At 49.9% G+C, this 14,881-nt stretch overlaps 1 protein-coding gene across 11 annotated transcripts in view; it reads right to left on the reverse strand.

Moving 5' to 3' along the window:
* Positions 1-14,881, reverse strand: part of BIN1 (bridging integrator 1) — a 128,946-nt gene that overhangs the window by 56,982 nt on the left and 57,083 nt on the right. For all 11 annotated transcript variants that reach the window (XR_016442127.1, XM_090046073.1, XM_090046072.1 and 8 more), the window contains exons 3-5: positions 11,635-11,689; positions 11,064-11,158; positions 1,417-1,512 (exon numbers count right to left, since the gene is read on the reverse strand). Coding sequence is in view for 10 of the 11 variants with exons in the window: in XM_090046073.1 (XP_089902199.1) it covers positions 1,417-1,512; positions 11,064-11,158; positions 11,635-11,689 (246 nt within the window). In the remaining variant the exon portion in view is untranslated. The remainder of the gene's footprint in view (positions 1-1,416; positions 1,513-11,063; positions 11,159-11,634; positions 11,690-14,881) is intronic.

The following is a 14,881-nucleotide window of genomic DNA, read 5'->3' on the forward strand; positions in this document are numbered from 1 at the left end:
CTCTGCACTTCCAGGGAAGATATCAACAGGGCTAAAAAGTCAGACAATCGAAGGGTTGACACTGATCCTGAGCCATCACCCAGAAGCCCTCTTCCTCCAATCATGAACATTAGCCAAAATGCATTAAAAAATGCCTAAGATGAAGCGTGATCATTGGGATGACGGGCTGTACTTTACTGAATATTCTGGTTTTTCATCTTCCCGTGGGCTCTGCTCTCTGAACAATTGCAGGCCCTATGAAATTCAGCATCGTAAAAAGCAACTCAGAGCTGCAGCCTTTCAGGAAGTTTGGCCCGTCCCAGCCACATTTTCACAAGAGGGTCATTCCACCGTTCGGCGCAATCCTGGAGGCTGTGCTGGGTGGACGTGCAAGACAAGGAGTGTTTGGAGAGTGCCTCTTTGACGCCGACTTCCTGCTTGCAGTCACTGTCACGGGTCGTGTTTTCCACTAGAGCCCATCGGCTCAGCAGGCTGCATGCGGCTGGGCCGTGCGTGCCCCATGCTGTTTTTGCTTATACAAGAGAATCAAGACTACTGGTGGTCATCAGTGAACTGATGATGGCATGGTGCTGGCTTGGGAAAGGAATTGCACGCACAGGCGCACAGATCCAGATACTTCTTATGCTGCACAAAGCAAAAAAATCAGGCTAACCTCCCCACACCCTGGTGCACCACCAAAAAGCCTTTCAATTAAGTCAATGCATCTCTGGGACAAAAGGAGTGGAGGTAGCAGAAGGGCAAGAACAATGGCTTGTCCGACTTGGTTTCATTTCCCTTACGCGGCAGGTAGACCTGGAAGCCCTCTCTTCTTAGGACACAGACACACAACAGGTCTTCTGCCACAGATATGCTCTGCTAACAAGGAACTGCTGAAAGCATGTGGATTATAAAGTGCTAAGCTAACACCAGCTATCCCAGCCCGTTGCTTTCCACACCCTCCAAAGGACGGGAGTTGGGGGCTGAAGAAACCAGTAAATATTTATCATGCTGTGTCTAGCCAACTATCCTAACAGCCTGGGTCATCACAGCCCATCCCACTGCTGGGCCTGTTAACCCAGTCGTGATGCCAACACTCAGGGTATCATCACCATGGGCATGGGTCTCTCCAGCACAGCAGGCTCCCCCCTTTTCCTTCTTTAATGCACTGCCATGGATACTAGCCCCCCAGCTGCTAATGCAACTATCCTCCAAGCAAAAGAGAAGAGGAGATTGCAGTTGAACCATCTCCACTGTTCAGCCAGCTAAGGCCAGAATTAATTCCCCGAAAGGCAATCCTGTACCACTTCCTTTTCCCCACACCCATGATAAGAGATGATGGCATGTTAAGATGAAGGCTCTTGCAGAGCTACATTTGCAACCCGCAGGGTCCCCGCAACTCTACCGAACAGTGGAAGAGGAGTGAGGGGAGCTCCCTACTTTGATGTCCGGGAATTGGCCAAGGTAAGTGTCCATGGTTAAGAGCGCCTGATCCACAAGCTTCTGATGGAAATCTGTCCAGAGGAGATCATTGTTCTGCAAGACAAAAAGGAGCATCCCAATCAGTAATGACAACGTTATATATTTCCACAGCCACCAAGCACTTTCCAATAAATTTGTTAAGACCCCCAGAGCCCCAATGAGACACTTACCTCTTCCCTTCTGGAGGAAAGGAGGCATGCAGAGATTAAACTGACCTGCCCACGTTCGTGTATGAAACACAGAAAGGGAACCCAGGAGTCCTGATTCTGCTACTTCCCTCCATCTACTAGGCCACGCTCCCAACTGGGTGCCTGGTTGTGTGCCTTCCCCACAACATTTTCTCTCCTTTCCTAGGAGGGAACTTTACCAGTAGCACCAAAGGGTCCTAAATGACAGTGCTTACAGCTGGAGCATAAGCTGAGACTGCAGTATACACTCGCTCATGCTCTCAGTGAACTTGCTTCCAAAATTCCCACCAACTTCAATGATCAAGATGCTGAGAGCACAGCCCACGCAAGTGGGATGGAAATGAAAATCAGGCTGCTTTACCCCAAGCCAAAGCTGATGATCCCTTCCCAAGGGACAGCCTGAAGAACAGGACCAAAGGAAGATCTTTCTTTCTTGGCACCAGCACTCACCAGTCCTGTTGGTATGTTACACTGCAAATAGGGCTATCAAGCTATTAAAAAATGTGAGCGCAATTAGTTGTGTGATTAAAAAAATTAGTCACAATTCATCGCGATTTAATTCCACAGCTAAAAACTCAAAATTATGCAGGTATTTTGTATGGTTGGGAGGTAAGTGTGTGGGGGAGGGCCCTGCATGCCCTGGCAGGATGCGGGCTACTGTGCATCTGGAGTAAGGGGCAGCAGCAGGGCTGGGGGGGGCTGTGGCTTGGGAGTGAGGGGCAGGCATGCAAACAGTGCCCAGCAGTCTGTGGAGGGGAAGGGGCAGGGGTTAGATTGAGGCCCCCATGGTGAGAGAGGGTATGGGGCAGGGCTGGTTGAATGTGACCCCAGGGCCCAGGTGTGTCGTGGAACCATGGACAGCTCATCCAGGGACATGGGCAGGGGGCACGGCTCCCTGCCACTGTGCGCGCCATTGGGGCAGGCATGGGGGGCACGTGCCCCCCCCGGATTTGTGTGCTGGGCAAAAGCAGACTGCCCAGTGTGGGCTGGGACTCTGCGTCCTACTGCCTTTGCCCGGGAGTTGCACAATGCCATGTTGTGCCTCCCACCGCTGGGTGGGCAGTGGCTCCTGCGGCAAAGGCAGCAGGACACAGAGCAACAGCCCACGGTGGGCAATTCGCCCCTGCCCCACGCACATGCTCCCCATGCCTCCCCCAGGGGTGCATGCAGTGTCAGGAAGCCACACCCCCAGACAAGCCACCCATGGCTCCATCCCACACCTGGCCCCAAGGCCCCATTCACCCGAGCCCCACTCCATCCCTCCCCAAGGGGGCTTTGATCTGCCCCCACCCCCGGTCCCTTCTCCTTCTCCTCAAACACATCTGCTGGGCACTGCTCTACGCACCACCAGGCTGTGTTCATGGCTGCGTGCAGGCTGTGGCTGCTCATGTGTGTCTGTGCGCATGCTCTCCCTTCACCCCACCTTCCTGCTGCAGCCGCCTGGAGCCCACATCCAGCCTGCCCTGGGGTCCTCTGCACTGCCACTGCTGCCCCACTGAGTGGCCCAGAGGCAGCAGTGACAGCAGCAGAGCAGAGCCCAAGTGCAGGCTCCAAGGCCACATGCACAATTAACATGTGAAATTGGTTCTTTCATTATTTTTTTAATATGTTAATTGCACGTAAATGATTAATTGAGAGCCCTAATTGCAAAACATTGTTGCACATCTTTGTTGCAACAGTTAGAAAGAAAAACTTTACTTCTTAACTTTTCATTCCATCCAGGAAGAGCACACACCAACTGCAAAAACTTCCTTAGCCTGACGATGGGTTTTTGAACCCAAAAGTTTGCTTAAATAATTGTTTTCCAACTATTTAAGTTGGTCTAAGAAAAGATATCAGATTCACCCAAAGAACCTTGTCTGCCTATTGTTAAAGATCTTCATTCCCGGATCACCAGCATATCCAGCCCACTTGGGTACTTCTGCATTTAAGCCACACACCCAAATATATGCAAACAATATACCTTTCTGTGGCTCTTCCCTTGGGTGTCTGCCTGTGGGCTAAGATGCATTGAACTCCCACCCTCTCTGGATACTCCACAAAAAAGTCTGCTTATACAAATGCAGCTGAGTAGTGTGCACACATCCAATCAGGCACAAAGCACTCTTGCTGAAGTTAGGATTAAGCCATGGGGAGTTGGTTAGATAAACATGAGAAGCCACTGATATAAATCAAGGTTGCCCAAGCCCAGGAGCCTCCAAGGCCAAGGAACATCAGTTTTGATAGCCACTGGCTCCCACCTGAACTGCCACAAGAAGGGGGCAGAGCAGGGTGGCACCTCAAAGACTAATTTAAGAGTCTCCAGCTGTTGCTTCTTCACTTTGCTCAGATTTGCCTTTGTAGCATGACAGTTCTCCCTGAAGCTCAGATCTGAATGTGATGGGCAGCAGAACAAAGCCTTGAATACCAAAAACCAATTATGATATCATGAGCAGAGGAGTAGAACTGCCAGTGAGGAATAAGCAGTGGCAGCTGCCGAACAACTGAGACACTACCAAGAATCATGGACTGCTATGACCAGCTCCAATAAAAAAAAAAAAATCACAACTCCCTTGGGCACCTTGTTCTATTGTCCAATTTATCTTAGAATTAAGAAGATTTAATCTAAATCCACTTTACTACAAGTTAAAGCCATTGCTTCCTATCTCATCCTCTCTTGCAAGAGGGAAAAAGTTGTTCTCTCTCTTCTTTATGGCAGCTTTTCAAATATTTTCTCCAAGCTAAGCATGCCCATTTCCCTCGGCCTTTCCTTGAATGGCTTGCATTCCAAAACCTTTGTCATCACTCGCCTCTGGATCCAATCCAGTTTCCCTGTATCCTTCTTGAAGTGAAGAGCCCAAAACTGCACACACTGCCCCAGCAGAAGCCTAACCAGCGCTGAGTGGAGTGGTGCTGTCACCCCATGCCTTGCATACAGCCCTCCTGTTAATACAACCCAAAATTGCACTGGCTTTTTTTCGCCTTTGCAACCTCATCACATTGCTGCCTCACGCTGGCTATGTACGGACAGTCAAAAAGCCCGAGGCTAATCGAGTCAATCTTCGCAGGTTAGTCTATGCTGCACAGACTGAACGGATTAGCAAGTGAACAGACATTCACTTTTGATTCTGGAAATGCAGCTACCTGCCTGCACTGGTCCAGGCCAGAAGGCAGGGGGGGCCATAGAGCACACCTCCCTGCTTGGCTGGATTATATAGCTTGGGCCAAGGTTAGCCCACCCACCCTGGAAGTGGGCGGGGCAGTATTCCAGGGATCCACAAAGTATCCTGGGATGATGGGGGACTAAAAATTAACCTGAATCTGGAAGGGAACTGGGACAAAAGTTCAATAAACTGATTTAATTTAATGTGGGAATAGAGAGCCTAAATAGAGTTAGGCCCAAATCAGTTAGGTCTGATACTACATCCATCCAGGTTTATCTTAAACCAGTGCACTGAACTTCTGTTACAAATTTGAACCAGTTTCCTATCACTTATACCAGTTTGTGTGTCATTTCCGCCCCTAAGATTTACCATAGTCCTCAGCTACCTCGCAACAATGCTACAACGTAGCCAATTATCTACCATTTTGCATTTGTTCTTTGGATACTTCCTCCCTAGATGCAGCACCTTTCACTGGTCTTTGTTGAATTTAATTTCGTTCATAATTTCCTCTCTCAATCTCTAATTTACCCAGGTTCTTGTAAATCTACTTCTGTCCTCAAAACACCTTTGTAACCCCACCTGGCTCTGTGCCATTTGCAAACGCAACCAGGAAGCTCTCTATTCCCTCATACACATGATAAATAAAAAGAAGTTGAACAGAACAGACAGCCTTAACCCATGTAGCAACCTACTTGAGACCTGCCAGCTTGACACATACCCATTTATTAGTTAGCCATATAATAGTAATTTTATTTATGTTACATTTCTCAAGAAAGCCATAGGAACCTAGGTCAAAAGCTCCATTAAAGTCCAGGTATATTAGGTCCAGAGCATTTTCTGCATCACCAAACTAGATACCTTGTCTACTTTGAACATGTTCGTTTGCCATGATCTGTTCTTAACATATCCACGCTGGCCGCTAGCAATCACCTTGCCCTCCTTTTAGGTGCCGACAAACAGTATTATAATTTGCTGTAATAACTTCCAAAGTATTGGAGTCTACTTCCCTAGGTCCTTGTTTTCCCCCCTTTTCAAAGAAGGGGGCTCTGCTAGCCTCTCTCTTGTCCTCTGGGATTTTGTCTGTCTTCCATGATTTTGCAGATATCATTGCCAGTGCTACTAAGATCATTTCAGACCAATTCCCACCTAGAGAAAAACTTGCTTCCTCTCTGCCCCTTCCCAAACCGTCAGAGACTCAACAATCGCTCCAGATTAACATGCCTTGCAAGGCTTTCTCTTCAGCCTCAGCTGAGCTCTGTTATTCCAAGACCAAGACTTCAGTTCAGCTACAAAAGCACTTCACAGAAAACCTACACTTCCCCACCCTGTAATTTAGGTTGACATTTTACATTAAGGGTGTTAGAAACCCCACCAGGATCTGGGGCTCATGAATATTTTCTTGTATTCATTTCACTGATGCAGCATGTGTGGTCTCATTGAAACACTCACGTTATGCTGTGTCCATTTACATCACTGTTAATACTGCGCAGATCATGTTACGTCATCTGTATTCACATTTGCAATTTTGGATACGGTTTACGCAAAGAGCTGAGGGATGCATACTTAAGGGAGTGGACAGAATATCTCTGCTAAATATCTCTTGCCATCGTGTCACTAGTGCAACGAGAATTTCCACTCCCAGACCGTGGCAAAAGGAGTTATTGTCTCCTTTCGTAATGGGGAAATCAACTCCTCTACAGCAAAGGTATCTATGAGAAATGGCCCATTACCCTCAAAATGCCAGGTGCCCTGGGGGAGAAGCTTCTGGGGCAGTGTGGAGATTTGTGAGGAACCGGGACAGGACCGATGGGGGGTGCTGAGCCATAGGTATTATAAGAGGTGTCTAATGTGGCCTGGGGCTTTGGATCCCTGCCTTTGGGGAGTCCAAGTCCCCCGCATCCAGGGTTGGCAGAAAGCCCGAAAGCCGATTACTGGAAATAGCAGCAGTACTCGTGGGGGGCTGGGTGGTAGCCAGCTGAGAGGGTAAGAGCCTTTACTTGCCTTTTTATGCTGTTATCAAACTTCTAGGAGGTCAGTTTATCCGGATGATTTTCTCCGACATAATAAATCTTTTTGTTCATAGATTTCACAGATTTCATAGACATTTGGGCTGGAAGGGACCTCAGAAGATCATCAAGTGCAGCCCCCTGCCCAAAGGGCAGGAAGTCAGCTGGGGTCATAGGATCCCACAAGATAAGCATCCAATTTGCTCTTGAAGGTGTTCAATGTAGGTGCTTGAACCACCTCCACCGGCAGACTGCTCCAGACCTTGGGGGCTCGGACAGTAAAGAAATTCTTCCTTATGTCCAGCCTGAAACGGTCTCGCAGGAGTTTGTGACCGTTCGACCTCGTCATCCCTTGGGACGCTCTGGTGAACAGACGTTCCCCCAGATCCTGGTGGTCACCCCTGATAAACTTATAGGTGGCCATCAGATCACCCCGAGCCTGCGCTTTTCCAGGCTAAAGAGCCCCACGGCTCTCAGCCTGTCATCGTCGGCTCTGTTTTCCTGACCTCTGATCATGCGCGTGGCTCTCCTCTGGACTCTCTCAAGCTTCTCCACATCCTTTTTGAATTGTGGAGCCCAAAACTGGACGCAGTACTCCAGCTGCGGCCTCACCAAGGCCGAGTACAAGGGGAGAATGACGTCCCGGGATTTGCTCGAGAAGCACCTATGGATGCACGCCAGCGTTTTGGTCGCTTTACTAGCCGCAGCATCGCATTGGAGGCTCATGTTCATCTTGTGGTCAATGATGACCCCCAAGTCTCTCTCTTCTGTAGTGCTATCCAACGTAGCACTGCCGAGCCTATAAGGGTGCTGCAGGTTTTTCCTCCCAAGGTGGAGAACCTTGCATTTTTCGGTGTTAAACACCATCAGGTTCTCGTCCGCCCATTTGCTGAGCCTGTCCAGGTCAGCCTGGATCACCCGCCTATCTTCTGGCGTGGATACTTTGCCCCGAAGTTTGGTGTCATCGGCAAACTTGGCCAGTCCACTCCTGACTCCAATGTCCACATCGTTAATGAAGATGTTGAACAGGATGGGTCCCAGGACAGAGCCTTGAGGGACCCCACTGGTCACAGGGCACCACGATGAGTGACTGCCATCGATTACAACCCTCTGGGTCTGACCACGGAGCCAGTTTCCCAGCCAGCGGATCGTGGTGGAGCCAAGGCCACAACTGGCCAGTTTGGCCAAGACGTGATCATGGGATACCAGATCGAAGGCTTTTTTGAAGTCAAGATATATAACATCAATCTCTTCTCCCTCATCCAGGTGATGGGTCACCTGGTCGTAAAAGGAAATGAGATTGGTCAAGCAAGACCTACCCGCAACAAACCCGTGCTGGCTGTCCCTTAGGATGTTGGTCTCGGCCAGTCCATTAAGGATGGCCTCTTTAATAAACTTTTCTAAGATCTTCCCTGGGATAGACATCGGGCTGATGGGCCTATAGTTAGCCAGATCCACTCTCCTCCCTTTCTTGAAGGTCGGCACCACATTGGCCTTCTTCCAGTCTTCGGGCACTACACCAGAGAGCCAGGAGCTCTCAAAGACCCGTGCCAGGGGCTGGGCTATGACACTCGCCAGCTCCTTGAGTGCCCTGGGGTGCAGGTTGTCAGGGCCGGCTGACGTGAAGGTATCCAGCTTCTCAAGGTGTGCCTTCAAAGGTCAGCATTTATGGAGGGTAGGGGATCCCCCTCACCCAGATCTCCCTGTCCCGTAGCAGGCATGGGCGTCCCATGGGACTGATGAAAGACAGGTGCAAAGTACCCATTTAATAGGTCAGCTTTTTCCTGGGAGTCAGTTGTCAGTTGCCCCATCTGGTTCAGCCGGGGTCCAATGTTGCCCTTGCTTTTCCTCCGGCTCCCCACATATCTGAAAAAGGACTGTTTATTGTCCTTGATGCTGGAAGCTAGTTGGAGTTCAGTTGCAGTCTTGGCTTTCCTGGTTTGCTCCCTGCAGGACTGGACCAGCGCAGAATAATCCTCCTTGGAGGTGAATCCCGTCCTCCATCCTTCGTAGGCCTTTCTTTTTAGCCTCAGAAGGTCTGCTAGGTCCCTGGAAAGTCATGGGGGCTGCTGTGTCCTCTTGCTGCCTTTCCTCTGAGATGGAATAGACTTAGCTTGTGCACTGAGTTCGTTGCCTTACTGATTGCCTTGGGTGAAAAGTGATTTCTCAGCAAGTGAAATTGCAGGATAATGCACTCTACGGAAGAGAGACCCGACATTTCTTTCACAACCCGAAAGAAAGCCACCTGGAGCTGGCAGAGATTCCCCCATTGCAGCTGCGCAAGGGCAGCGGAGCTGATAAGATAAAAGACCTGGTCTCGTCCTTGGGACAAGCAGCAGGCCAGGAGGGAGAAACTCAGGGCTGTGGGGGGTACTCTGAAAACAAGGGGGTTGGGAGAATAACTCTTTAATAAAGTTTATGAAGGAAAAGTCTCGCAGCAGGTATTGATCATGGTAGACGAGTATGAAGCCTCTGCACCAAAACTTCCTAAACCTCCAAATGATGGAAGCTGCAACGGGAGAGAAGCAGGAGTGGAAAACTCTGCTTGTGTCCTGTTAACCCTCCCCCTCAGCAACGCCTCTCTGCCTCCCTGAAACACAGGGCACGGGACTAAAGGGACCCATGCTGTGACCCTGTAAACAGTAGGTCTACATGCATACAACCATTTGGCTCCAGGCGGCTTTGCAGAACTTCTGCATGACTCCCTTCTGCCGGGGGGCTGGCATTGCACCATGGGCACGTGACAGAGGGCAGAAGGTATGGGTATGCCACATACCCCATCTATCATCTTCTATCTTTCAGCGAGCTGGTGTGGTTCTGCCAGCAGGATCTATAAGTGACAGCTTTATGAGCCTTTTGGACCAGTTTCATGCATAGTGGGTGCAAGAGAAATACCATGACCACAACGGTGGCAGGGGAAGTACCCTGACAGGTAATGCAATTAAAATGGCACTGTTTAATGGAGGGTTGCACCCTTGTTTGCTTGCGGACAGGACTCCCTACAGGAGCCTCACAGTTAGCTTCCCACTGGCCAGCTTCCAGCAGGAGTATCTCGGCTACACGCCAACTTTATGGAAATCAGAGACTCCTCCCTAGCTTGCTCCTGCAACCACTGGAGGAGGTCGAGTGAAACTCGGGGGCATCTGAACCCCAAGTCTCCAGGCTTGGGCCTGCATGTAGGATGCCTGCCACAGGATTTGGAAGTATCTAAAGCCCCAAGCTGGGATGAAGGATGCTTGCTGGTAGTTGGGCCACATGAAGTTCTTGGATGATTTAAATGGATTTGGACCTGATTTAGCTAATTTGACCTGGGACAGGAAAATGTTTCCATTAAAAAATAAATAAATAAAGAGAGAGAAACAGGCAGCTTCTCCCACAATCTGTAACACCAACATCACATCCCCTACCATCTGCTGGTAGGAAATATCCAATGTATCCAAGGCAGCACATGTTTCATGTGGTGCTTTAGACCTTGCAACCTGCCAAAACGAGAGACCATCATTTCAGGGAAGAACGAGGCTTCAATGCACCATTTATTAGTGGTAGGACCCAGCAGCTCCAAACATTTAAGCAGTATGCAAGTCCACGATGAAAGACCAGTACTATCCCATAGACTTGCATCCATCTGGAAGCAGAACAAGGAAAGCTCTGAGCTGAACCCTGGACCTTAAGAAACACCCCTAGCATGGTAACCAAAGGCCTATTTTATGAACAGTGGAAGAAAACTGAGGGACATGGCTGCAAGTCCCAGTATGCATCAAGGGTAGGAAAGAGAAGGCATTTATCATCTGTATGGGTCATTAGCATTTGCATGGGTCATTAGCTGATCATTAGCAGCTAGCTAGTTACCAGCCAAAAGCAGTTCCCCACTCCCTTCAATAAAGCAATCTAGCTGTAAAACATCTGAAATGGAGACAAAGGAGGTCGGCTGTGGGAGGGGAGCATAGGAAGTTGATCTCCAGTGACAGTGTGCAATATTAAAGTTATGAGCAATACTTGATACTAACATAATCCTAAAAAAAACTCAAAGGAAAGAGTCAAAGTACTAAGGGGAGGAAAGAGATACAAGCCCATTTCATAAGCAGGGCAGGCAGGGTTAGACCTGGGCATCAGAAGGTGCAAGAGAAAGCTGAGCCCATGGCGAAGCCACCTCTTCTTCTCCCCATAAGGACGGATCACTATGAGACTCCCAAGGGGACCAGAGCTGGTACAGACCTCAACCCTGCCCATCCTCTAACTCCCAAGGACTGCCTCATACCGCGTCTCACCTCTGCTATTTTGTTCGTGTCATCTCTGCCGGGCCACTCGGGCTCGTACACTTCCTGCAGACACTCTGTCAGCTTCTTGGAGGCCTCGTGCATTGCTACGAAAGAGGAGAAGGCCATTAGACACAGAAGGGGACAGAGTGGGAGGCCCTCCCTCCTCAGCAACCCGTACTCGTCGGCATGGGATAAGTAATGCTACCCTGCTCCCTGCCTCAGGCAAAATACTCACAAGAACGACCCTTGCTAGTACAGCCTGGATGACAGCTATCTCAGGTAAGAAACAAAAGGGAGAGGATGCCCATGCTGCAGTCACCCACCCCCACAAGTCTGCCACTCACCCTCACCCAGCAGCATGCAAGACACCCTGCCAACTGGCTGTTTTCTCATCAAGCCGGTCTCATTACAGACACCCCTTGCCACTCAAGGGAGCAAGACAGGAGAAACCAAGCCCCCTGCACCAGAAAACCCATTTAGGAAAGCGGGGAGCACAAGGCAGGCAGAGACGGAGCTGGGAGAGCTCTACTTTGGGCACCAAACGGGGAAAGAGAAACATTTCCATTTGCACAGACGTTACCTTTGACGGAAGTCAGGTAAGTTCGAAGGTCTTTCTGCAGCCTGCTGCCTTCTGACTGTGACGGCAAAGACAAGAGAGCTGGTTACTGCGTGGCGCAAAGGAAGGATTCGTGCAGGACTCGCCTGCGCTGGGGGGCTGAGGAGGAGGGGAGGGGAACACAACCCCCCCGCCAAGCTGCCCCATACAGCACGATGGCAGAGGAACCAGTTTAGGACCAAGAAATGGTCCATTCAAGCTACGGCAAGACACGCGAGTGCAATGGGCCCCAATCCCCAAAGAGGAAGAAATGCTGTCAGGTTATTACAGGAAGTCCAAAACGTAGGTTGCAGGGGACCTAGCATATAGAGCTGATATACTGACGTCAGGTTTCTGATAAGCTGTTACGATACTGCTGTTACGTCCGCGCGGCTCGGGAGCGATGCCGTGCAGCAGAGCCACGGCAACCTTCCCTCTGCCTCACCCAGGCTCAAAGAGAAGTTGAGCTCACTTGTGTCACTACGGGATCAGGCCGACTAACAGCTGCATCGCAACAGCTGGCGCACGCTCCCGAGCAAGCGGCAGCTGCTCCTCCCCTTCGAAGCAGTTAAAGGGCACGGCTGTCCATTCCCAAAGCACATCCCTTGTTTTAGGGTTTGTTGGGAACAGCTCAAGTTTTGACGTGCTGATGATGGACACCCTAAACACGGCAGCGTTGAGGACGCTGAGCAGTCCCAAATTCACTTTCCCAAAGCAGCGAAGCGACCGGGAAGCAAAACAATGGGAAAAATTGATCGCTTTTCTTTAAAATTGTATTCCCTTGTTAAACCCGTGTTTTAATGTGTTCAGAAGCTAAGAAACAACCAGCTTTCTGGCTTGATTTTGGGGGTATCACAGCCTGGATGCAGTATGGGAACTGAGATAAGACCGAGGTCTCAGAACCTTTTAGGCTGAAATTTAGACCAAATTTAAACATGTGAACACAGACATGAACACAGGCATGCAGACACGCGCACGCACGCACACACACACACACGCAGCTTGACTACTTAGGAAAAGATCAATAATCATGCAGAGCGACATGATTTTTTCCTGACAGTTACGTGCTCACTTATTCTCTTCCTACCAATGTGTCATCTGCATTTATACTGTGGAGGCCTAAAAATACAATCAAATCAGACCGGTGGCACTTTATACCATCTGGTGCAAATGTCAGCACGAACACTAGGCAGCAGAGAGGCAGGTCCAGCGTAGCAGAGGCAGTGCGGCGATGTGAGATGGGGAGCCGAGGATGTTTTCTTTGCAGGGATGGGAGCATTTATCAAGACAACATCAGAAATCAATACAGAAGGAAGGACGAGGTGGTGGAGAGAGACAGAGACCTTTGTTGCAAGAGGAAAAGAGAGAGAAGGCCCTTGGGATCCCTGTATCAAATGCCTGCTTTTGATCTTTCCTACCCCGGGGTGCAGCTGTGACACTTCAAAGGGCAGTGCTGGAGGGAGGCTGCTATTCCTTGCACTGTCATCATGCACTTTGTTGCATTTAATTTCCTTTCTTCCTCCCAGTTTACACTTCCCACATGGAGGCCCCAAGTTAACATAGCCTGACTCCCACTCTGTGCTCATGGAGCTCATAGGGCACCTCTGACAGCTGCTTCTAACGTCAAAGCAACTCTTTTCCATCCATCTCCTCCATTGTTCAGGTGCTTACTTCTTGGCCTGGACTTGCCCCCTGTAAAGACAGCTCCGGCCCTTCTCTCGCATCAAGCTGCAGCATGCAGCGAGCTGAGCTTGCATCTGGTATAGATGTCTCACTTCCAGATGTTGATGTGGCCAAACTGAGCACATCTGTGCTAAGGACTTCTTCAGCTGCGGACACTGCATCTGCCTGTGCTCGCCAGGCCTCCCAAAGGGACAGACTGGGGCAAGTCTGCACGTCATCCTCCTTCTCCCAACTTGCTGTGCAAGAGGAGGGGAAGGACTGACCGTCTGACTGAGCCGGGAGCAGGACAGCAAGGAAGTGAAACCAGCAGAAGGGGACGAGCGGCCACTGCTATTGCAAAAGAGAGAACTTAAAAGGGAGAACTTAAAAACATACGCAGCTTGGCTTAAGGTCTTTGCTTTCATCCTTTTGCTGGACTGGAGCTGGAGGAGGTCCATAAACAAGGAAAGAGGCCGTCAAATCTGCCACCGGAGAAAGGGCAGACAAACCTAGGGTGTTTTAGACGGGCACCTTTCTGCCTTACGTGGGAGTACGTGACCTCCTGACATCCCTTCCAGCCCCGTGACCCCGTGATGAGGGATTTCAGAGGCGCCCCGCTCCCCTACAAAACAGGCTCTTTAGATAAAGTTAGACTGCCGTATTCGTCTCGGCACTGCCAGATTCAAGAGAGACTTGTGCCATGAGAGACTGCACTGAAAAAGCAAAAAAAAATCTTTCCCAAGCCCCTGTTCAGTGGATCCCAGACTTTGGCTGTGGGCACGGGATCCCCAGCGACTGCCTTTTCAAAAGTCATCTCAAATTTGGGCACCTCCAAATTTTGGCGGTCCAATTTCAGGCCCCAAGAACCAGCAGAACGTCCTTGGGGATAATTCTGCCCCAGTCACCGTGCTCAGGCGTCATAACATCTCAAGCTGCAGAGCTATAAAACAGGGGTTCCCAAAACGAGAGGCTGCACTTGAAAATACAGCCATGTCTGAGCAAGGCCTACCACGACCACAACAGGTAGGACACAAATCCTATCGGGTGCAGGTTTCATCACCCAGTTCCAACATCCCCGAAGTCAAGCATGAATATGGGGAAGCTCTGAGAAGTTGCTCACAATAAATTTACAACCAGAGGGAAATACTTAGCAAGTGCGTCATGGGAAAGGATTCAGGAAAACTGCGCAACTACTAGTGCATATGATTATATCTGTTACATGTGCACATGAAGACACACCACCGCATGCCAAAGTATTAACAAATGGCAATGGGAAAATATCCCCACCGTCTTTCATCCATCAATGCCCCACGCTTCCTAGTAAGGCCCTCTCCTATACTGTCTAATGCATGTGACCAACCGAGCAACGCAGGATACAGGTAGGAGTGGCCTGCAGGCCCTTCCACAGCTCCTGCCATCCCTCTTAGCAGACAGACAGACCTACACTTGCAACGCATGGTTACTCTTATCCACACCCTCTGAAAGTACCTAGCTGCGCTAGCAGACTCAATATCACTACACCGCATGCTGTAGTTTCCCCAGAGTGCTCCACGCTCCCCAAACTTCCCTG

The sequence above is a fragment of the Crocodylus siamensis genome, chromosome 4 (assembly GCF_052110815.1).
Source record: "Crocodylus siamensis isolate JL-2025a chromosome 4, ASM5211081v1, whole genome shotgun sequence".
Classification (NCBI taxonomy): domain Eukaryota; kingdom Metazoa; phylum Chordata; order Crocodylia; family Crocodylidae; genus Crocodylus; species Crocodylus siamensis.